A 24,108-nucleotide genomic window follows, 5' to 3' on the forward strand; every position below is an offset into this window, starting at 1 on the left:
TGTTCCCTTTACCTTCACCAGAAGGTACTTTAAATATATACCACATATAGTTGATTGTTACAAAGAAACATAAAATGGGTATTTTCCTGTCTTCTTTTGGTCATGTTTATTATAATCACTCAGCTTAGTATTCATACATTTACAGCTGAATAAACTCCAAGGATTGTAGATTTATAACCTGTTTATTGTGAAAAGATGTTTTGTTACAATACTTGTTTTAAAAATTGACAAACTCCAGGAAGTGCAGCATTGGCTGACACCTGCCCATAGCGGGTTTCCCAGCTACCTTTAAAGGATTCAGACAAATGTAAACTCTGGCCTGTGGTGTGACACAAGAAGTAAATATTAAAAGAAAAACAACATAAATAAAAATCCATCAGTGAGGTTGGAGAAGGGAGTTGTTGAGAGGTTTTGTTTTTAAGTATAGGAGGAAGTTGTGGGGTTAAGTTGTGTTTCTGCTTTTTTTTTTCTTTAATACAAATTCCTATGTTACCAAAAGCCCATGCTGTAGATTTTTTGTTTTGTGTGTTTCTAGTACTTTGAAGGATTGATAAATGAATTGGTTATTTGTATGTGGGGATGTTAAAAGTTGTGGCTGCTCTCTCTGTGGAAGGGAAAAATTCAAATGAAGTTAATGGACTTCTTTTCCTAGCTCAAAAGTCACTGTGATGTATATTTTTTTAATGAACTTTAGGAATAAAGCTGTTGTCACAGTTGTATAATTAGTTTCAAAATGCTGCTTCTCTTATCTTAGTCTAGTAACTGTTAAAACTGTTTTCTGCAAACTGCATTTTACAGAATTTAAACTCTGAAACTATCAACTTTTATAGTTAAACATTGTATTAAATAAACTATAACAGTTTGTTTTGTATTTTTAAAATTACTGTTGTATTAGTTATTCAACGTTTATTTTTATTAAAAGCTAAATAATGAAGATAAATCAACTAAAGTATACTTTTATTTTACCCTTGGGGATATAGAATTTGTATTAGGAAAAACTGAGCAAAGAGTTTAACAATACTGAACTTCTTTAGGAATTTAGTCAGCAGTGATGATTTCCAGAAGGTTTGGAGATAAATTCTAGTGTAAATGTTAAATCATGTTTCAGATTACAAAGTGTTTTTTGCCTCAACAAACCTAAGGTTAGATTTGGAATTTGCATTACTGTCTACTGGAATGCTACCATTTGCTTTTTAGTTCCTCCAAATTTCTCAGCATTGGGAACACTGTATTATATCCTGTGCCTGCCAGTTTTAATATAACACTCAACATTGTAAAGCCATATAGATGTTAATTGACTCGTAAAACAAATTGTCTAGTTTTTGGTTTCTTGTTTGGTTTTATTTTTATTTAAATTAAATTCGATATATTTAGGGAAAATGCACCAACTTGAAAGTTAGTCACTGAAAATATATATGGTTAGATAAAAATGTTCTGACCATTCAGTGATTTGTATGTGTTAAGAGGTGATATTAAATTCTCAAATTCTGGTGTGTTTTTAAATGCTTTATTTAGCCAGGAGAATATGTAAAATGTGAGTGCTTCATATGGACTGTGTAAATTAAATGTGTATTAAAATACTTTTAGTATCAATTTGCTTTTTCTATTTTCATTGCTTTTTAGGCTTCTTTCTTAAAACATATTTCCCAACCTAAGACTGTTACTTCCTCTTTAAAGTGCTGATTGATAATTGTTATACATTTCCCCCCTCAATAACAAAATATGTATCTTAGCTACATACTTTATTTAATTTTTAAAGGAATTCTTTTATTTTTAAAACATTTTATTTATTTGAGAGAGCACGAGCAAGCTGGGGAACGGTAGAGGGAGAAACAGACTTTCCACTGACCAGGAAGCCCAATGTGGGGCTCAATCCCAGGACCCTGGGATCATGACCTGAGTTGAACATAGGTGCTTATCCGATTTAGCCACACATTTTATTTTACTTTGTTTTATATTTTTTAAAGATTTTATTTATTTACTTGACAGACACAGTGAGAGAGGGAACACAAGCAGGGGGAGCGGGAGAGGGAGAAGCAGGTTTCCTGCCAAGTGGGGAGCCCAACGCAGGGCTCCATCCCAGGACACTGGGATCATGACCTGAGCCACCCAGGTGCCCCTTAGCCACACATTTTAGCTATGGATTACTTATATTGGCAGATTACAACAGTTGTGTTTCCACTGTTCTGATTGCCTTGCAAGTCATTCTTTTTCACTCCATTGTTTTGTGATTTTTAAAACTTTGCATAGCACTTTTTTCCCCCAAAGTTTTGTTTGACAGAGGGAGACACAGTGAGGGAGGGAGAAACAGGCTTCCCACGGAGCAGGGAGCCCAGTGCCTGGCTCCATCCTAGGAACCCGGGGATCATGACCTGAGCCAAAGGCAGACACTTAACAACTAAGCCACTTGGGCGCCCCAGCCCTTTTGTTTTTAATGTGCTTAACTCTCGTAGAAAGACCAGCCCAAGTGCAGGTGGCTTGGGGTTAAGCCTCTGCCCTCAGCTCATGTCATGGTTTCAGAGTCCTGGAATCAAGCCCTGCGTCAGGCTCTGCTCAGCAGGGAGCCTTGCTTCTCTGCCTACTTGTGATCTCTCTGTGTCAAATAAAATATTTTTTTTTTAAAGTAATAAAATGAAACTTTACATAAGGGAAGAAAACTAGTAATGTTTTATGTTCTTCACTCAGATTAGGTTGGTTATAAAACATGAGATTAGCCATTTTGTAGAAACATGTTTCCTGTTTTGTAATGTGAAGCTAGCTTTATCCAAAACTAGAAATGTAGGGGCGCCTGGGTGGCTCAGTGGGTTAAAGCCTCTGCCTTCGGCTCAGGTCATGATCCCAGGGTCCTGGGATCAAGCCCCACATCGGGCTCTCTGCTCGGCGGGGAGCCTGCTTCCTCCAATCTCTCTCTCTGCCTACTTGTGATTTCTGTCTGTCAAAAAAAAAAAAAAAACCTAGAAATGTATAGTACTTTCTATAACAATTTAAAGAGAAAGATACATGGCAGAGGCTCCCTGAGTTTATTAGTTCATTGAGCCTTTGCATCTGAGTAATTTTTAATATGGTGGCAACCGTAGGCCATAAGAACTACCAAACAATTTTGTAGCCCTGCGAAAAGTGAAAATAACCTGTATTTCACTCTTAAACACATTCACCAATGGAATGTGTGAAACTTAGTTATTGTACAACTCAAATCTTTGAGTCAGATTGATGCACTGTCACCTGTATCAAATTGCTCATATAACTACTTGTAGAAAAATTACTTCAAGTAACTCAAAAACAGTAATTTGCACATGTCTAGTGAGATACACTCTGCAAAACAAGCCACAAGTCATAAACTCTGTAATCCTGTTGTTAGTAATAATATTGGTAGTGTTTGAAACTAAAAAGTACTGAAGGATAAATAAATTTCGGCTGAAGAGAATAATGCCTCCAATGGAATATTATTTAGCTATGAAAAGGACCAAAATATTGATAATGGTAAAACTTGGATGAAACCTGAAAAAAATGCCAGACACTAAAGGCCACAGTATGATAACATATAATTACATGAAATATCCAAAATAGGCAAATCCATAGAAACAAAGTGGTTGCCAGAGGCTGGAGAGAAGGGAAGTGGGAGGTGACTGTTTAGGTACAGGGTTTCCCTTTGGAGGAATGAAACATTCTGGAACTAGGTATGGTAATGGTTGTACAATATTATAGTTCTACTTAGTGCTACTGAATACATATTTTTAAAGGCTAAAATTACACTGTTGCATATGCATTATCAAAGGGATTTGTTAAACTTTGGTAGTGACGGATATTAAACAGACATAATTGCACTTCGATGAAGAGCAGCTTTATTAATAAATTACAATAATAAAATTCACTTATTTGTAGCTCATAATATTAGCTACAACTTAGTCTTCTCAATCAAAAATAAACTTTTTTCTACCATGTAAAACCTAGCCTTCCCTTAGACTTTTGAAAATTACTATATTTTGATCCCTGAGAGTTATAAAAAGGGAGCTGGACTCCAGTGACATCATTTGCCTGATAACTGGGTCTTAATCCACCTCTGTCCACAAAAACTGGTCCACGGCCACCTCCATGTCCTTCCCGTACAGCTTTTACAAGAGGATAGATATACTTATTTGTTGATTCAGACTCAAGTTCAATTACTTCTCTGGCATAATCCTGAAATTCCTTTTCCTTTTCAGCCACAAGAGCTTCAGTAAGTCTGTAATACTCTAATTCTTCTTGTTTTTCTTGCTTTGCATTAAATTTATTTTGGGCCTATATGGGAAAGAAAAAAAAGCAATTTCGTATTGGTAGAGATCAATTTTCTAAGTATCCATAGCATTTAAAGTTGTAGATAGAATTTTCTAAACTCACTGATGGGTAACAATTTCTGATTTAAAAACTACATGTGACCCTTGAACAACATGGGGGTTAGGGACACCAACTCCTGGTACAGTAAAGAATTCATGTATTACTTTTGACTAAAAAAGACTTCTAAAAGTTTATGATTGACCAGAAGCCTTACTGATAACATAAAGTTGACACATTTTGTATGCACATATGTATTATATGCTGCGTTCTCAAAATAATAACTTTTTCTTAATTTGGGGGGTTCATATTTCTAGGCTATGTGATTCATCTCCCAAGTTTTTTCAAATGGTAACAAATCTCAAAACAATTTTCCAATGTATGTGTTGAAAAAAATCCATGTACAAGCAGACCCCACAGTCAAACCAGTATTGTTCAAGGGGCACCCATATATACTATAATTTCAGAAACTCCCGTGTTTCTCACAGTAGTATGCTCCAAGCAGTGGCTCAATGAAATAGCCTTCTGCAATAACATATCTTCAAACAATATAACAAAGTAGTTAAAAGCATGAATTTTAGGTAAAAAATAACTGAGTTTAGAATCCTGTTTCTAAAATGAAACAAGATGGGATCAGGAGGGAGACAAACTGTAAGAGACCCTTAATCTCACAAAACAAACTGAGGGTTGCTGGGGGGAGGGGGAGAGAGAGAGGGTGGTTGGGTTATGGACTTTGGGGAGGGTATGTGCTATGGTGAGTGCTGTGACGTGTGTAAGCCTGATGATTCACAGACCTGTACCTGGGGCTAATAATACATTATATGTTTAAAAAAGAATCCTGTTTCTACCATTTATAAAAATGTGTACTTTGGCAGGTATAGAAGACCTACCAATCACTGCCTCCAACCTATCCACTATCCTTTTTTTTCTTAATCTCTACACAATGTGGGGCTCAAACACACGATCCTGAGAGGAAGAGTTGCATGTTCTTCCAACTGAGCCAGACAGGTGCCCTTCCCGCCATCTGCTATTCTGGAGGAACTCACTGAAATCCACCATTCTGAGTCAGTCCAATATACCATGTATATTGGTTAAATAAGCCAAATAAGGTTAGTGTGTGTGTGTGTGTGTGTGTGTGTGTATGTGTATATATATGTATATACACACATACATATATATGTATATTGGTTAAACCAGCCAAATAAGGTTAAATCAGGAATGAATATCTAAACCAAATTAAACCTATATATACATATACAATATATATGCATATATAAAAAATATGATATATGATATATGATACATATATATTTTTATATATATGCATATATATTGTATATGTATATTGGTTAAACCAGCCAAATAAGGTTAAACAGGAGTGAATATCTAAACCAAATTAAATCAATTACATTTTATTTTCCCAGGAACTTGCAGTTGTAACAAGTGACATTTACCAATGTACTTTGGTTGATCTGGAACTGAGTGGAGTAAGTACTCTAAACGATTTACCAAAAGCCAATTTATATCTCATAATTTTTTTTCTTTTAACTCTTTATGTTTGGAAAACATTGTTCTTTTAACTGATTATATGAGGTGATTTTAATGAGGTTTGATTGACAACTTTTGTCTTAGCAGGATTTTAAGAAATGCTGAATTTGAGTTTGTCAAAAATTGAGTGATTTTATCTACATATGAATATCTTTAATATTTATGAAAATATTTTCCTAAATCAGTAACCAACACTTCAGTATAAAAGAGCCCAAACCTGATAACTACTGTACACTGAAATTTATAAATAAATAGAGCAATAATAACATATTAAACACCAATTTTTTGGAATTTAACTCAAATTCAAATTCAAATACAATTCGAAATTAAGGTTTATGTGCTGGAAAAAAAAAAGGCTTATGTGCTATTTGTTGAATTGGTGATAAAATACCAGGAGTTTGAAAAAGTAGAAAATGACCTTCAAAAAGACTGAGAAATCAGAAAAAGCTAAAACCACTCTCATAAAAAGTAAAATGCTATAATTTAGTAACTTACAGAGCAACTAGGATATGTTTGATAACAATTTGTGGAAAGATACTAAGGAAGCAAGAAGAAACATCTGAAGTACAGAAATGAAGTGACAAAGGAAGGGAAGGATTATCATAATGGATCATATGATTGATGCCTCAATTTTTATTGCATTAAGCATAAATAGGTTTATAAAGAAACTTTTAAAACATCGTTTTTAATTCCTAAAAATTACAACAGCTGGGGGTAAAGTAACAAGCATCTTAGAAGATGCTAGAGGGCTAATTATTTTGAATACTGGAAAATAAAGGGAAGGGATCAAGTATTCTGTCTTTTCTTTAAAAACTCTACCTTAGGGAAACTGACTTGTTGATCATGAAAAGTTCTTTGAAGACTTGAGCAAATGAGTAAGAAAAAACGAGAGAATAACAGTATCTTGCCACCTCATGAACTAAGAGATCGAGGCAATAATCATCAAAGGCTGTTCCATGTGCCTTCTGATTGGAAGTATACAACACCACATAAGAGGAGTTTTCACCAAAAGATTTGAACTTGAATCTGACCTCAACTAGATTTTACCTGAAATGCAGGAAACATAATAAACTACACAACAGGGGTTCATCCATAAAAATCCAGGCTGTAGTAATTCAAAAAGACAATCCCTGTAAACCAGTAAAAACCCTCAACAAGTAAGTTGTAAAAGAAACAAAGACAAAAAGAGAGAATTTAAGAACTTAAGAGAGGATAGGGGTGGATAAGGAGTGTTAGATAAGAGACTTGAAAGACATATCAACCAAATAGAATATATGAACCTTATTTGATCCTGATTAAAACAAACTAAGGGGTGCCTGGCTGGGTTAGTCCATAAAGCATGTGACTCTTGATCTCAGGGTCTTGAGTTCAAGACCCACACTGCACATGGAGTCTACTTAAAAAAAAAAAAAAAAAAATTAAAAACCAACAAACTAAAAAAATACAAGGCAATTTAAAGGAAATTTAAACACTGAATATTAATTGGTTTAGATGTAATAATGGAATTGTGATTATGTAAATTTGTAAAGAGTCCCTGAGTTTGAGAGATATATACTTAAATATACATTGATAAAATGATATCTGGGATTTGCTTAAAAATAATATGGCAGATCCTACTTCTGTCAATTGCTACATGAAGAGGTTGGCCATTTCCCCTCTATAAAAAACAAGCTTATTATTTAATTATTGAATTTCAAAGCACTGTTAAATGACCATGTATAAGCAACTACTTGAGAAATGTTTTTTCATGAAAAACTTCTACCAAATCAGGTAAGAAATGCAAGATTGGGGACACATGGGTGGCTCAGTTGGTTAAGCGGCTGCCTTCGGCTCAGGTCATGATCCCAGCGTCCTGTGATCGAGTCCCACATCCAGCTCCTTGCTCGGAGGGGAGCCTGCTTCTCCCTCTGCCTCTGCCTGCCACTCTGTCTGCCTGTGCTCGCTCGCTCTCTCGCTCTCTCTCTCTCTCTAACAAAACCTTAAAAAAAAAAATCCTTCTTATAAAAAAAAAAAAAAAAAGAAAAGAAATGCAAGATTGCCTGGGGGATATTGCTATCCCTCCAGCTCAGGTGGTGAAAACTTGCAGATTTGCTGGACAGTGATGGCAGATTCCATTTGGATTGAGTAGAAAAGCAGCTAGAAATTGAAGGGAAAGATTCTGGAAGTGAGATGGGCATAGAATGGCTGAAGACATCCTTGTCTCATTGATAAACTACACATTCACACAAGGGACCCCAAAGAGTTTGCAAAAATTAGACCCTGGGGGAAATTGTGAATTTGCTGTTCTTAGGAATAACATCCTCAACCCACACATCGCTTGTGCGCCAGGGTTAAAATAATTTTATTAATGAACTGAACATAAGCCCCACCCACATTATTGGTTGACTGTCAAGCAAACTGTCAATTTACTGAAAGCCAAAAATATAAAGAGGAATTTTTGAAACCAGCAAGAGAAAAATGATGCATCACATTTAGGGGACCAACAATATGATTAACAGCAGATTGCTAACGATAAACAATGAAGGCCAGAAGATGATGGAACAATATATTCAAAGGGCTGGGAAAGAATGATACCCAGTAATTTCATACCCAATGAAATGAAGACAAAGGCATTTCCACAAACACATAAACTGAAGTGATTGATTGCTAACCCACTTGTGCTATAAAACATGCTATAGGAAGTCTTCAGGCTGAACCAAAATGGCTAATAAACAGAAGAAGATGCTCAATACCACTCATCATTAGGGAAATGCACATGAAAACCACAAGTGAAATCCACTTCAAACCTATTTTGATAGCTGTCATAAACAACAAAACCATCAACAACAAACCCAGACCACAACAAATGTCGAGTATTCAGAGAAATTAAAGCCCTTGAATATTGCTGGTGGGAATGTTAAGTGGTAGAGCTTTATAGAAAACAGTATAGTCATTCAAGAGGCACCTGGGTGGCTCAGTCAGCACCTGTCTGACTCTTGATTTCAGCCCAGGTCATGATCTCAGAGCTGTGGGACTGAGCCCTGGGTAGGGCTCCAAATCCAGCATGGAGTCTGGGATTCACTCTCTCCCTCTGCCACTCCCCCTGCTTGCACACTCTCTTTCTCTCTCTCAAAATAAATAAAATCTTAAAAAGAAAAAAAGGAAATAGAACAGTGGTTCTTAAAAATATTACACCTAGGATTACTATATGATCTGGCAATTCTGTTTCTGTATATATAGACAAAAGAATTGAAAGCAGGACTCAGACGCCTGCATGGCTCAGTCGGTTAAGCAGCTGCCTTTGGCTCAGGTCATGATCCCAGGGTCCTGAGATCGAGTCCCGCATCGGACTCCCTGCTCCTCCCTCTGCCTGCCACTCTGCCTACTTGTACTCTCTCTCTGTCAAATAAATAAATCTTAAAAAAAAAAAAAAAGAATTGAAAGCAGGACTCAACAGATAGGTGAATACCCTATCCACAGAAGGATTATTCACAATAGCCAAAAGATGGAAACAACCCAAATGTCCACTGATGGATGGATGTATAAATAAAATAAGGTCTATATGTATAAGAGGATATTATTCAGCCTTAATAAAAAAAGGAAATTCTGACACATGCTAAAACATGGGTGAGTCTTGAAGATATTATGCTAAGTAAAATAATACAGATACAAAAGGGCAGATATGATCCCACTATTATGAGGTACCTGGAATATTCAAATTTACCGGGACAGAAAGTAGAATGGTGGTCACCCAGGGACTGGTGGAAAGGGGGAATGAAAAGGTATAGAATTTCAGTGTAGGATGATGAAAAAGTTATGGAGATGGGCAGTGGTGATTAAATGCACTAAATGGCCTTGAACTGGTACACTGAAAAATGGTTAAAATGGCAAATTTTATGTATATTCTACCACATTTTTAAAAAATGTTAAAACACAATAATAAGGAAACATCCCAGGAGTGCTTGGGGTTCAGTTGCCTTTGGCTCAGGTCATGATCCTAGGGTTCTGGGATGGAGTTCCATGTCAGACTCCCTGCTTAGCAGGGAGTGTGCTTCTTCCTCTCCCTCTGCTGTTGCCCCATGCTTGTGCATTCTCTCTCAAATAAATAATTTATTTTAAAAACTCCACAAACAACCCAATTGAATAATTGGCAAAAGATTTGAATACATACTTCATAAAAGAAGGCACACAAATGTCTATAAAGGACATGAACATATGTTCAAAATCTTTAGTCTTTAGGGAAATGCAAAACAACACCAAGACATATCACTGCACTAGAAATCGTTTAGGATAACAAAAACAAGTGTTGATGAGGATATAGAACAATTGGTCCTCGCATATGTTGCTGGTAGGAATGGAAAATGGTACAGCCATTTTGGAAAATAGTTTTAAGTCATAAATGATGAAATGCCACGTCCTCTATGTGTGTTCTAAAATTTCTGGTACCCCTAGCACCACAACTTCGAAACCTAGGAGCTCCCAAACAACATAATCTCTGGGCTATAGTTATAAAGAGGGAAGAAAAAGTAAAACGAAGAAGATAAGCATCAAGGCCTGCCATATGAATTTGCATTTTCTTTAGTATGTACAGTAAATAGAAGGATAAATATCTGTGCAAAGGACATAAACCTAGTATGGAAACTTCAATACAGATAAAAAGAGAAATTAACTCCACATTTTTAATATATTTTATTGTGTCATAACCATAATGGTCATTTGATCTTATTTGACAGATGAAACCACCTGGGAAACAGAAAACTAGCATGAATTCTACATTACATATTTACTGTTAAAATAAGTATAAACATTTAAGAATAATTACCATTTGCTGAATATGGGCATCTCGAAGTTCTTGACGTTCTTTATCAGCTTTGCTTTTTTTCTCCTTCTCATGCTCTTGGAAAATCTGATCTGCTTCCATGATAGCCAGCAATTGTTCTTTGGCATCTAGTTTCCTCTGTCTTTCTTCTTCCTCTTTATTTTTCATCTAGATGTTAAAAGGCAAAAAGAAAAAACATTTTTTAAAAAAATCAACCAGTGCTAATAAAGCAGTGTTCGGAAGCTCCAAGCAGAAAGCCAGGAGCAACCGCAAGGGCAAAAGTTATATGAATCTGGGCTGATTCCTACATGGTTGGTTTACTTTGGTTTTGTTCTATTTCTCAAATAACAGGAAACACACAATGAAAACTTGAATGATACTGGTTTAAAAAATAAAATACAGGAACAGAATAGCAAGATCTTCCCAAGGTAGAGGAATATTTGTAGGTAAAAAATTAATTGCTATAATGTTTATAAACTAAATTAAATATTACAACAGTCAATTATGTAGGACATAAGGATTATCTGAAGGATTAAGAAATACAGAAATGCAATAGGGTAATTTGTATTTTGTTAGTCTTAAAAACATTCAAATGTATATTAAGTGACTAACAATGTTTGCATTTCAGATGGTTCTGCAACAAAAGAGATTATTTTGTGTCTCTGAATATCTTATTTGTAATTGATTATCATGTGAGCTTCCATTAGAAATTAAACATGGCCTGACTTCAAGAATATAGGAAGATAACTCATACATTATTTTTCAGATCTTTGCTAGTTTTTTGTCAGAGAAGCTGAAGGAGTGGAAACTACAGTGGAAAGGACTTAATTTTTTTAGTATAAGTGCTGCCAAAGCGAGCACAGGACTTAATTTTTTTTTTAAGTTTTATTTGTCATAATTGAATTGCTTACCACAACAGCTCTATATTCTGCAATTGCTTTTAATTCTGCTTTGTTTTTTTCGTATTTTTCTTTTTCTTTTTTTTCCTGTTCAGCCTCAGCTTCTGCAGTATCTCTAGCAATAATCAAATCTTCATTGTCAAGTTTCTCTTTCATTAGTTCACTCAGAAAGTTATTTATTCTTTCTCTCCTTTCTTCCATTAGCCTGTAACAAAATAACCATTATTTGTTAAATCTTCATGAATAGATTTGTTATGAGCCAAAATAATTTCATGAGAAATTGGATATTTTATAGTTTTTTACAAAACTGAAAGGAGACTCATTGTTCCTCATATATGTACTGATTATTTTAAGTGAAGACTATTTTTAATACTTTATTTTTAGAATGAAGTATATTTTAAAAATCTAAAGGGAGTAATACAAATATCTTGTGTAAGTACGTGTGTGTATGTGTATGTGTGTGTGTGTGTAGGTAGGAAATAAAGTATTAAAATTCTCACAATGAAAAATTTTCAAAATACTTAATCAGACACCCTGTTCCCTCTAATGTTGGAGGCTTAGGTTATAAAATAGAGGTCTTTCTTTAAATGAAACCTTAAAAATATCTAGTAAAAGTTATCAAAACCTGAATAAATCCATCCTCTTACTATATAGTCTGTTTATAATTTATTCATAGCACTTTACTGACTTCATCTATTATTTATTTATTTATTTGACACAGAGAGAGAGACACAGCAAGAGAGGGAACACAAGCGGGGTGGAGAGGGAGAAGCAGGCTTCCTGCCACACAGGGAGCCTGATACGGGGCTTGATCCTAGGACCCTGGGATCATGACCCAAGCTGAAGGCAGCCGCTTAATAACTGAGCCACCAGATGCCCCCTGACTTCATCTATTTTTTTTTTAAGATTTTATTTATTTATTTGACAGAGATCACAGGTAGGCAGAGAGGCAGTCAGAGAGAGAGAGAAGAGCTGAACCAGAGAGCCCGATGCAATGCGGGGCTAAATCCCAGGACCCTGAGATCATGACCCAAGCTGAAGGCAGAGGCTTTAACCCACTGAGCCACCCAGGTGCCCCAACTTCATCTATTTATATGAAGATAGATAACTGTCCTTTTACACTATGAGATTCCTGAGGTCAGAGAATGGGTAAGTCCTCTCTCTAGTTCAGAGCCGAGAATGGTGACCGGCATGTCATTAACAATAACTAGGTATTTGTTAAAGGAATAGGCGCATTTTCATTTGGGATTGGTTGAAAAATACTTTTTAATTTAGATGTGACAGAATCACTAATGTATTGAGTGAATTTGCAAAGCTATGTAGGAGAAGTGAGAAGAAAGGACACAGTGCGTATCCCAAGGAAATTATAGTCTAAAGTGGAGAAAAGACATTTATGCAAATAACAATACATAGCAAAGGGTGATTCACACCATGAGAAAGCTAGAAAGTGACATAGGCAGATGAGAAAAAAGGAAGGCTTCATGGGAAAGGTGATACTGCATCTAGACTTTCAACAACAATATTCTAAACACTTTTTTTTTTTAAAGATTTCGTTTATTTATTTGACACAGAGAGAGAGATCACAAGTAGGCAGAAAGGCAGGCAGAGAGAGAAGGGGAGACAGGCTCCCTGCTGAGCAGAGAGCCTGACGTGAAGCTCGATCCCAGGACCCCAGGATCATGACCTGAGCCGAAGGCAGAGGCTTTAACCCACTGAGCCACCCAGGTGCCCTCTAAACACTTTTATTGATTGCCTACCATGTTCCAGAAACTATTCCAGGTGCTGGGAATATAACGGTAAACAAAAACATTTAAATCTCTGTTCTAGAATTTTCATTACAGCTGGGGTAGAGGAATAGTTAACAAAGTAAATAATTAAAATGAGGAATGAGGAAAAAGTAAACAAACAGATAAACAATGTGGGGTTGGGCTGTAATTTTAATTAAGATGGTCAGGGAAGGCCTCATTGAGAAGGTGACATCTGAGTAATGATTCTTTTGAAATAGTTTAGGGAGGTCAGAATTCCCCAGAGAAGATATAGGAGAAGTCCAGTGTGAGTGATGAGGAGGCAAAGAAGGAGAGAATAATAGTACGCGATAAAGTCCAAGAGATGAGGCTGGGTTCACCTGGGAATTAAGATGGTGGAGAGCCTTATGAGCCTTGGTAAATACTCCACATGAGATATAAAGCATTGGAACATTTTGCACAAGGCAAAAGTGGGATGTAGACAAAAACACAAGGTACTGCAACTGGCCTTCTCTCTTCATCCTAAACTTCTCACTCAAGTAAGCAATGGCCTCCATATCTGATGGACATTTCCTTTTTAAAATCTCATTTAGGAGCGTCTGGGTAGCACAGTCAGTTAAGTGTCCACCTCTTGGTTTCCGCTCTAGTTGTGATCTCAGGGTTGTGAGATCAAGCTCCCTATTGGGCTCCACACTCAGTGTACAGTCTGCTTAAGACTCTCTCCCTCCCTGTGCCCACTCCCACTCTCTCTCTCTAAAATAAATACATAAATCTTTTTTAAAATCTCATTTAATCCCTCTATTGATCTAACACCAAAGACTGCTCTCTTCTTCTTTTTTTTTTTTTTTAAAGATTTTATTTATTTGACAGACAGAGATCACAAGTAGGCAGAGAGGCAGGCGGGACAGTGGGAGGGAAGCAGGCTCCCTGACAAGCAGAGAGCCCGATGCAGGGCTCAGTCCCAGGACCCTGGGATCATGACCTGAGTCAAAGGCAGAGGCTTAACCCACTGAGCCACCCAGGCGCCCTGAGACTGAAACTCTCTTGGTTGTTTCTCTGATTTTCTTCCAATTTCTGGAAACTATTCTTTGGTCTTTACATGATCTTCTTTGTCCATTTGACCCTTAAATATGGACTTCCCAAGGGACTACGCCACCTTCATTTCTTACCTACTCACCTGTATCCCCAGTTCCAAATACCACTTATATATCAATGGCTCACAAAGCCATCTCTAGCTCATATCCCTCCCCTACTGCAGAGATTTCACTATTTCCAACCATCTACCAGAGAAATGTCCTTGATAGTCCAAGGGAACCCTATCTCTGAGACCATCATGTCACTAAATGCACTAGTTATATATAATGACTTACTCTTTAAAAAAATTTATTTAATGACTTTATTTATTTGTCAGAGAGAGAGAGCACACAGCAGGGGGAGTGGCAGGCAGAGGGAGAAGCAGGCTCCCCGCTGAACAAGAAGCCCAGTGTGGGGCTCAATCCTAAGACCCTGGGATCATGACCTGAGCCGAAGGCAGATGCTTAACAGACTAAGCCACCCAGCATCCCAAAAGATTTTATTTATTTATTTATGAATGACAGAAACAGAGAAAGAGAGGGGCAGAGGGAGAAGCAGTCTTTCCAGTCCCCTGGGATCACCTGAGCTGAAGGCAGACGCTTAATTGATTGAGCCACCCAGGCACCCTATAATGACTTAATCTTAAAAATTACTCTCATATATCACAACTTCTGATTTATAATAATTTCAGGTAGTACTTCATTAATTACATGAATTACTTTTAAAACCTTACCTGTGTGTTTCAGCTTCTTTTTCTTTCCCCATTTGCGTAAGACGCTTTTTAGCTTTGATAAATTTTCTAATCTTTTCATCTTCCTCCTCTTGCTGCTGCCGTTCTACCGCTTTGATGATATTTTTGTCATTCATATTTTCCTTGGGGGAAAAAATTATGTATTATCCTATTGCAAAGAAAAATATCTTTCAACATATGAATATCTAACAAGAACCTGCTAAATGGTCAGAGCTTCTGACTCAGTTATTTCTCTCTTGGAAATTTGTCCCAAAGAAACAATCAGAGATATGCATTAAGCTTTACGTACCATGTACTTTATCCCAAAGTCATTTATAAGAGTGAAAAACTGGAAACAACTTCCAAATCTTTAATAATAAAAAAACAGTTAAATAAATTATATTCTCAATGATATGGGAAGATACAAATGAGTAAGTGGGGTGAAAGGAGAATATAAAATACTACATAGCATATTTCAGTTTTGCAAACATATAAAGGTACAAGTTTATAATGATATACAAGTTTATAATGATATAATGAGAAATGTATCAAATGTTAATAGTTAATCTCTGGGGTATGAGATTATATATGTGACTTTTTGTCTTAACGCTTTTCTGTATTTCCTTTCAAATATCTCATTTCTTTAAAATATGTAATTAAAATAAAAAATAATTAAATAAATAAAATTAAAAATAATTCTAGGGGAGGCTTGCTGGCTTAGTCAGTTAGGCAGCCAACTCTTGGTTTCGTTGGCTGGGGTCATGATCTCAGGCTTGTGAGATCGAGCCTCACATTGGGCTCCATACTCAGAGAGGAGTCTGCCTGAGATTCTCTTCCTCTCTCTTTGCCCCCCCCACCCATGTTTTCACTCTCTCTATCAAATAATTGAATAAGGGATGTGGGGATGGCTCAGTCAGTTAACCATCTGCCTTTGGCTCGGTTCAAGATCTCAGGGTCCTAGGATCAAGCCCATGTCAGGCTCCCTGCTCAGCAGGGAGTGTGCTTCTCCCGTGGCCCCTCCCCTCACTTGTTCTCTCTCTCTCATAAATAAATAAAATCTTAAACCAAATCTTTAAAAAACTTTATAATCAGAAAATGTACATTAAATATTTTCATTTAATGTTTAAATAGTTAATATAGTTATATGGTACACAAATTAAAAATATTTAATAGATACACAGTATAAAGTGTCTTTCTTTCCCCATCCACTGTCTATCTCCCTATATTCCTAATTCCCCTACCAGACATGATCACTGTGAAACTAGTTTCTTGTCCAGACTTTCTTTTCCCACATACACAAGATACAGATATATATTCTAAAACATTTTAATATAGGTCATTATGTTTCAAAACAAAAAAATATAAATCTGTTCATATCAGCATATATTCTACCACTCCAGCCTGAATTAGACATCACAAAAATAGGTGACTTTGAACACAGTAGCCTGGATATATAGATATGTTAGTGTATTTAGTTACTATAAGTAGAAACCAATTGAAGTGAAAGATGCAACATTTAATCTTCCAATATATTTTTAATCCAGGGTCTATTATGCTTACCATTCTTAAGTACTCTCCTATCTTATGGCTATTACTTTTAAAAACCCATAATTTGGTTAGGAGAAGCATTAGTCAACATGAGAAGCTAATAACAATATCAAACTGTTAAAGGTGGTTGTTCTAAATGATTTCTTAAAAGTTTTATTTTGCTGTTTTTTTTTCTATGTTTATTATAATATTCATACAGATTTTTAAAAAATAGTAAAGAATAGAGTTAATTAACACAAAGTTAATTCTCATTTTTAAAAGTTGAAAGCCTCAGCTCAAGGTTACATAGCTACTTAGTGGTAGCATTAGCATTTAAAAGTCTGTCCCATTCCAAAGTGTCTTGGAGAGATAAAAATATTGCACCCATGGAACAAGAATAAGATTTTATGCAAAAGGAACAATAGCATTACAGGTAAAACTCTTTTAGAAATTAAAACTTTAGTAGTTAATTGGTAGCTTAATTTGGTAGCTTATTTTATTTTGTTAAAGATTTATTTATTTGAGAGAGAGAGAGCAAGCAAGAAGGAGGAGCAGAGGGAAAGGGAGAGAGAGAATCTCAAACAAACTCTGCTCTGAGCATGGAGCCCAATGGGGCTTAATTCCATGACCCTGAGATCATGACCTGAACTGAAATCCAGAGCTGGGAAAAAAAAAAATCAAAAGCTGGATCCTTACTTAACTGGCTAAGCTACCCAGGTGCCCCTTGGTAGCTAAATTTAAAATTCAATAGAAAGCTTAAAAGACAAATTTGGGAATAACTCTCAAAGTCAAATGAAAACCAAAAAATGGCAGGAATAATTAATTGCCTACCTACGCTTCTTTTTTTTTTCTGCGTTAGTAGCAGGACCCAGATTTTGTTCAGAGTGGCAACATGCTAGTCTAAAAAGACTATATTTCCAAGCTTTCTCTTCAGCTAAGTATGACTAATTATTACTAATGAGATTTAGTAGAAATCATTAATGACTTCTGGAAATGTTCCTTAAAAGGAGAATAGATGGTTGGGCATTCTTTTTTTTTTTTTTTTTTTTAAAGATTTTATTTATTTGACAGAGAGAGATCACAAGCGGGCAGAGAGGCAAGCAGAGAGAGAGAGAGAGAGGAAGAAGCAGGCTCCCTGCAGAGGGGAAAGCCCGATGCGGGACTCGATCCCAGGACCCTGAGATCATGACCCGAGCCGAAGGCAGAGGCTTAACCACTGAACCACCCAGGTGCCCCTTGGGCATTCTTGTTTGTCCCATCTTCTCTTCCTTGTTGCTGCCTGGAATGTGGATATGAGAGCAAGAGCTCCTGCAGCCATTCAGGGCCATGGGGCAACTTTGATGATAGAAGCCATCTAGGTTTCAAGAATAGCAAAGCAAAAAAAAAAAAAGAGAGAGAGAGAGAGAGAAGTTGTTTCAGTCCCTGTTGATTCTGGAGTTGCCATATCAGCCTTGGAATGACTACCTCTGCACTTGAAAATTTAAGGTACTATTACCTTTGCTCCTTCCCCTAACTAAAAAAGTTAGAAAAGTTTTTTTTTTTAAATTACAACATCAATTCAGAAAGTCCAATGTATATCAGAGGGGTTCTAGAACAGAAGAGACAAAATGGAAGATTATACAAGAAATAAAATACGAAGAGCTTCCAGGATGAAAGGAATATATGTTTTCAGATTGAAAGCATCAACTGAGAGCTCAGCAAAATAATAAAAAAGAACTACACCAACATATTTCACTGTGAAGTAAAAATGACCCGGAAATCTTTCAGAAAGAGAGAGAGAAAAATAAAATACAAAATGCCATATAAAATGTCATCATACTTCTAAATAGCAATACTGGAAGTCAGATGATCATGAAATCATGAATACAAAATTCTGAATTCTGAACCAGAATTCTATGTCCACTCAAACAATAAAGCAAATATGGCTTTAAATGATAACCTTTTCAGATGAGAATTTTTAAAATTGACCTGTATATCCTTTCTTAGGAAGTTACTCAAAGATGTATTTCAGTAAGATGAAGAAGTAAACTAAGAAAAAGGAGGGCATGGAATTCAGGAAATGGGAACTGCAGCCCAGGAAAGTGACCCAGGGAAGTCCCAGAATGACAACTGGGCAGGCGGCCTAGAGAAGGACAGAGGACTTGCATGGGGGAACTCTAAGAAAACAAAGAACAGAGATAATTTAATATTACTTAGATGAATATTTGAACACTAATATCAACATACATTTGACAGAACTTACAGAACATATGGAAAAAAAATGAGGTATACAGTCATCAAAGCAAATACACAATTATTTTAATCTTGGAAAAACATTTTTGCAAGCAAAGAAATATAATCATGGTATATTAGTTGGCTTCTCAGAGAACAATATTTTATAATAATAATGATTTAGCTAAAATTGTGACATAATTATTTCAGGGGAAGGGGAGAATGGGAAAGGGACAGCATTAGAAAGAGCTAAATCCTCAACTACCAGGCCAGACAGAAAATGTCTAAAATTGATAAATCAAGATGCATATCTTTAGAATTAGATATATATTTTTTAAATATACAGATTATTTAGAATATAATTTCATATCAAAACAGACAACTAAAAGAACCTGGAAGTGGTTGTCTCCATGAAGCAGAAGGGGTAAAGCAAAGAACTGCTACTCTTTTTTTTTTTAAATATTTTATTTATTTGACAGAGAGAGAGAGATCACAAGTAGGCAGAGAGGCAGGCAGAGAGAGAGGGGGAAGCAGGCTTCCTGCTGAGCAGAGAGCCCGATGTGGGGCTTGATCCCAGGACCCTGAGATCATAACCCTGGCCGAAGGCAGAGGCTTAACCTACTGAACCACCCAGGCGCCCCAGAACTGCTACTCTTATTTTAAGCTTTTTGGTGGTGTTTGATGTTTTAATTCTGTGCATGTATTAGTTAAGAATAAAAACTAATTTTAGAGAAAAGAACATAAAAAATTACAAAATAAAGTGAGTTGCAATAGGCACAAAACAACTACTACATTTACTGAGTACTTCTAAACAGTGACACAGACACGGGACACATATTACCCCATTCATTCCTCACAACTTTCATTTAAAGGACAAGAAGATGTGGGGTGCCTGGGTGGCTCAGTTGGTGAAGCATCTACTTTCAGTTCAAGTCATGATCCTGGAGTCTTGGGATTGAGCCCTGCATGGGGATCCCTGCTTAGTGGGGAGGCTGCTTCTCCCTCTGCCCCTCCCCGCTTGTGATCTCTTTCTCAAATAAGTAAGTAAAATCTCTTTTAAAAAAGACAAGAAAATGTATTCACTTGGAAAAAAGTCTCATTCTTTCCTCTATTGTTCATGCATGAGAGCACGTCCACATAAATCCATAGCAAATACAGCTCCCTCAAAGTATATTTAGAAACCCAACTTAATGACAACTTCTTTTCTACTCCACAATTTTTTATAAAAAATATATTAAAAGTCATGTACTAGACTCTATACATATTTTGAAGAAATGCTGTATTTTTTACTTACAAAAAACAGTTTTCTGCTTTCATTTATCTCTTCTTTTTTCTTTTCTAGTTTTTTCCTCATTTCTATTTCATATAATGCATTCTGTCGCTTTATTTCCTTAGCATCCCTTTCTTCATGTTTTCTCCTTCTTTCTTCTTCCTCTTTATGTTCCTTGATTCTAAAGTAAAAACATAACTAAAATTGAGAGCAAGGCAGAAAAATAAATTATATTTTAAAGAAATGAATTAGATTCTAACCTGGGATGATTTGAAGCTGTGGGGAAACTTATGAATTTCTTTGGGGACAAGAACAGATATATAAAAAGCAGTTATTAAAGCAAATCTAATTTTGGTTAGCCCAGAATTGTCAATATTTTCCTTTCTCCAACATTTGTTTCATTCCTGACCAAAATTAAATCCTATGCTAGATTCAAATGTTACTTTCCTTTAGAAAGAACTAGCTAACTGAAGGACATTATAGTGGAATGGTGACATTATTTTACAGGAAAGTCCTTAATCCCTAGTGTTTCTCAATTTCAGCACTACAGTTCTAGCCTCTTAGGAAATGGGCTAGCCACTTTGGCTGTCATTCTTTCTCTAGCCAACATTCACTAGCTATTGAGGCCTTCTGCGTGGTAAGCCACACACGGCTTATGTGTGAGTGCTTCAGAGATCCCTGAGCACCCTCCTTATTGCAGGGCTGTGTTCTGGGAGATGTAGTTCCAGCTCTACGTCTTCAGCCCACCTTCCCAGCCCCATCACCATCACAACCATGAGCTTCCACCATCAGTACTTTATTGCAAACTGAGTGCCTCATCTGGCGATCAATCCTCTGCATACTGGCAAGGCAGCTCAGCCTGAGATGCCTACTGGCCCATGCATCCTTGTCAGCCAATCGAGTGTGCAGGTTGCTCCACTGCCATTCTCTATCTGCTGCTGTCTCTAATTATTTTTCTTCCTGAATAGATAGACACAGGGTAGCTCAACAACAAACTTAGATGAAAAGACTGGAGAATAAACCTTTCTTTCATATGCACCCAATCCAAAAGAATTTTTTCTTGGAGACTCATCACTCAGCTTCAGAGGGGAAAATTCCTTTTCCCTGTGCCATGGAGAACTACACAGTAAAGTGAGCCAGTAAGTTCACTTTGGTATTATGAAGCCAATGCAGGACAGGAGATTCCCAGTTGATACATCTGTACAGAGTAAGCAGCTTTAGAGCCACAGTCACTTTCTTTGGAAGGAGCTAAGAAAAAAGTCGCTGCAGCTTATAGCTAAACCAGGTTTATGATTGCCCTAAAAATACTAGATTTTCAAAAAATTTTTATTGTCTATTTAGTTTGTTAGAATTACTAGAAGCAAAGAAGATTCTTTGAGCTGGTGAGATACACACTGATGAAGAATGGGAGAGCAAAATTCCGCACAGAGGGAAAAACCTGTGAGAAGGTCCTGAGGCAAGCAAAGGTTTGACAGGTGCTCAAAGGTTTGGAGATTGGCATGATAGAAGTAGAATAAGTGAAGGGAAGGAGTGGTAGGAAAGGAGGTTGAGAAGATGAGGCCAGATCATACAAGGGTTTGCAGGAGATTGTCATTTCCATTTTCTTCTAGATGAACAGAAAACGACCAAAAAGTTTTAGGTGGGAGAATAATATGATCAATTTTTATTTTAATAAAATCTCTCTGGATGATGAAAAGAAAAGTACTTAGGAAGAGAGAACAGGAGGCCAGTTAAGGAGTTGAGGCAGTAATCCATGGGACATGAGGGTTCTGGACTAATAGGACAGCAGTAATTTTAAGATTCATTTTGGAGAAAAAAATTTCAACATCAGTTGCAGATAGATTTGATGTGGAAAATAAAGGAACATGAAGAACTGAGGTGTATTCCTAGGTTTCTAATTTGAACAACTGAGTGGATAAAGATGCAACTTTTAAAAAGTCCACTGTGAGGGTGGAGAATCAAAATTTTATTTCATATTAGACATTTAAGATTTTTTATATCTTTGAGACTTCCAAATGGAGATGTCTTAAAGGCAGTTGGATATGTAAAGCTGGGACTCAAAGGAGTGTTCTGAACAAGAGTTAAAAATGTGGAAGTTATTAGATTTAAGATGGGTTTCTAATCATTAGGAATGGATGATGACTTAAGCCCTCATCTCTCTCTCTGCTTTTTCTCTAGATGATCTGATCCAGGGGAAAGTGATGCAAACTATCCTATGATGATTTTTCCTTCTTCTGAGAAGCTGATGAGATAGATTAACAGTAACTGGGTTGTTCTTAAGCAAGGTCTATTGGCTTCTTCCCTGAGAAAGTCTTACCTATCAATAGAAGGAAATAGAATTATATGCAGTATCTATAGATATTATTAAATTTCTTTTCAATAATTATGGTTAAGCTTCTTGGTCAAAACCCCTCTGTTTGGGGATTTTGGTGTCAGTACGGTCCCTCATTTGCCCCATCCTCATTATGCCCACTGGGCTGTGAGCCACAGGCAGATTCTTAGACTGCTGAAAGCCCAACAATGGAATAGACTGCCCAAGTCTGCACTTAGAGATTGTTTTAAAAATGTAGGAAATCGGCCCCTTCCTTTCCAGCTCCGGCCCCGGACGTAGCAGCCGCCGAGATGTTGATGCCCAAGAAGAACCGAATTGCCATTTATGAACTCCTTTTCAAGGAGGGAGTGATGGTGGCCAAGAAGGATGTCCACATGCCCAAACACCCTGAGTTGGCAGACAGAACGTGCCCAATCTTCACGTCATGAAGGCCATGCAGTCTCTCAAATCACAAGGCTACGTAAAGGAACAGTTTGCCTGGAGACATTTCTACTGGTACCTTACCAACGAGGGTATCCAGTATCTGCGTGATTACCTCCACCTGCCCCCTGAGATTGTGCCTGCCACTCTGCGCCGCAGCCACCCTGAGACTGGCAGACCACGGCCCAAAGGTCTGGAGGGAGAGCGACCTGCAAGACTCACATGAGGGGAAGCTGACAGAGACACCTACAGACGAAGCGCTGTGCCCCCTGGTGCCGACAAGAAAGCTGAGGCCGGGGCTGGGTCAGCATCTGAGTTCCAGTTCAGAGGCGGATTTGGTCGTGGACGTGGTCAGCCACCTCAGTAAAGTTGGAGATTGTTTTGTGTTGAATAAATTTATAGCCAGAAAAAAAAAAAAAAGTAGGAAATCTGGGCGAGCGGCGGAGCAACGGAGCACAAAATCGGGACTTTTAAAAGTCTGTTCCGCTGAGGGACATCGCTCCAGAGGCTTAACCGGGGTGAAGCCCATGCCGGGTCAGCGTGGCCTCAGGTCCCGCAGGGTCACAGAAGGATCGGGGGTGTCTGAGTGTCGCAGAGCTCACAGGTATTAGAACGGGGAAGCCGGCTACAGAGACAGAGCCGAGGAGTGACTCTCAGCTCGGGGTTACCTTGAACCGGTCGCAGGCTCGGGCAGCTCGGAGCGCGGCCAGGGGCCAGGGTGGCGGGAGTCATTGGGCGCTGTTCTCTGGGAGCGCACTGAGGAGTGGGGCCCCGGGCTCTCGGCTCCTCTGGGCCGGAGACCGGGAGGCCGCTATCTTCATTCCCGCCCTCCGGAACTCTACTTGGAAAGCGCTCAGGGAACAAAAGCTCCCGAAAGCAAACCCAGCAAACCCAAGCGGATTACTCAGCCCAGCCCGGGTAAGGGTGGTGCAACTCCGCCTGGGGCAAAGACGCTTGAGAATCACTACAACAGGCCCCTCCCCCAGAAGATCAGCAAGAAACCCAGCCAGGACCAAGTTCACCTACCAAGGAGTGTAGTTTCAATACCAAGGAGAGCAGCGGAATTCCAGAGGAGGAGAAAGCCAAGCACGGAACTCATGGCTTTCTCCCCATGATTCTTTAGCCTTGCAGTTAAATTAATTTTTTTTCTTTTCTTTTTCAATTTTTTTTTCTTCTTCTGCTAAATTTTTTTAACTTTTACCCTTTTCTTTTTTAACATTTTTTAACTAGTTTCTCTAATATA

General features: G+C 37.5%; 1 protein-coding gene and 1 pseudogene across 1 annotated transcript in view; one reads left to right on the plus strand and one right to left on the minus strand.

Moving 5' to 3' along the window:
• Nucleotides 1-3,551: 3,551 nt before the first annotated feature.
• The window catches only part of CFAP210 (cilia and flagella associated protein 210), a 42,280-nt gene continuing 21,723 nt past the window's right edge, over nucleotides 3,552-24,108 (minus strand). The window contains exons 5-9 of the mRNA XM_047722543.1: nucleotides 20,138-20,294; nucleotides 15,109-15,248; nucleotides 11,569-11,761; nucleotides 10,661-10,825; nucleotides 3,552-4,278 (exon numbers count right to left, since the gene is read on the minus strand). Coding sequence (XP_047578499.1) covers nucleotides 3,934-4,278; nucleotides 10,661-10,825; nucleotides 11,569-11,761; nucleotides 15,109-15,248; nucleotides 20,138-20,294 — 1,000 coding nt within the window. The 3' untranslated portion in view covers nucleotides 3,552-3,933. The remainder of the gene's footprint in view (nucleotides 4,279-10,660; nucleotides 10,826-11,568; nucleotides 11,762-15,108; nucleotides 15,249-20,137; nucleotides 20,295-24,108) is intronic.
• On the plus strand, nucleotides 22,693-23,285 carry LOC125095968 (40S ribosomal protein S10-like; annotated as a pseudogene).

This window comes from Lutra lutra, chromosome 3 (assembly GCF_902655055.1).
Source record: "Lutra lutra chromosome 3, mLutLut1.2, whole genome shotgun sequence".
Taxonomy (NCBI): Eukaryota; Metazoa; Chordata; class Mammalia; order Carnivora; family Mustelidae; genus Lutra; species Lutra lutra.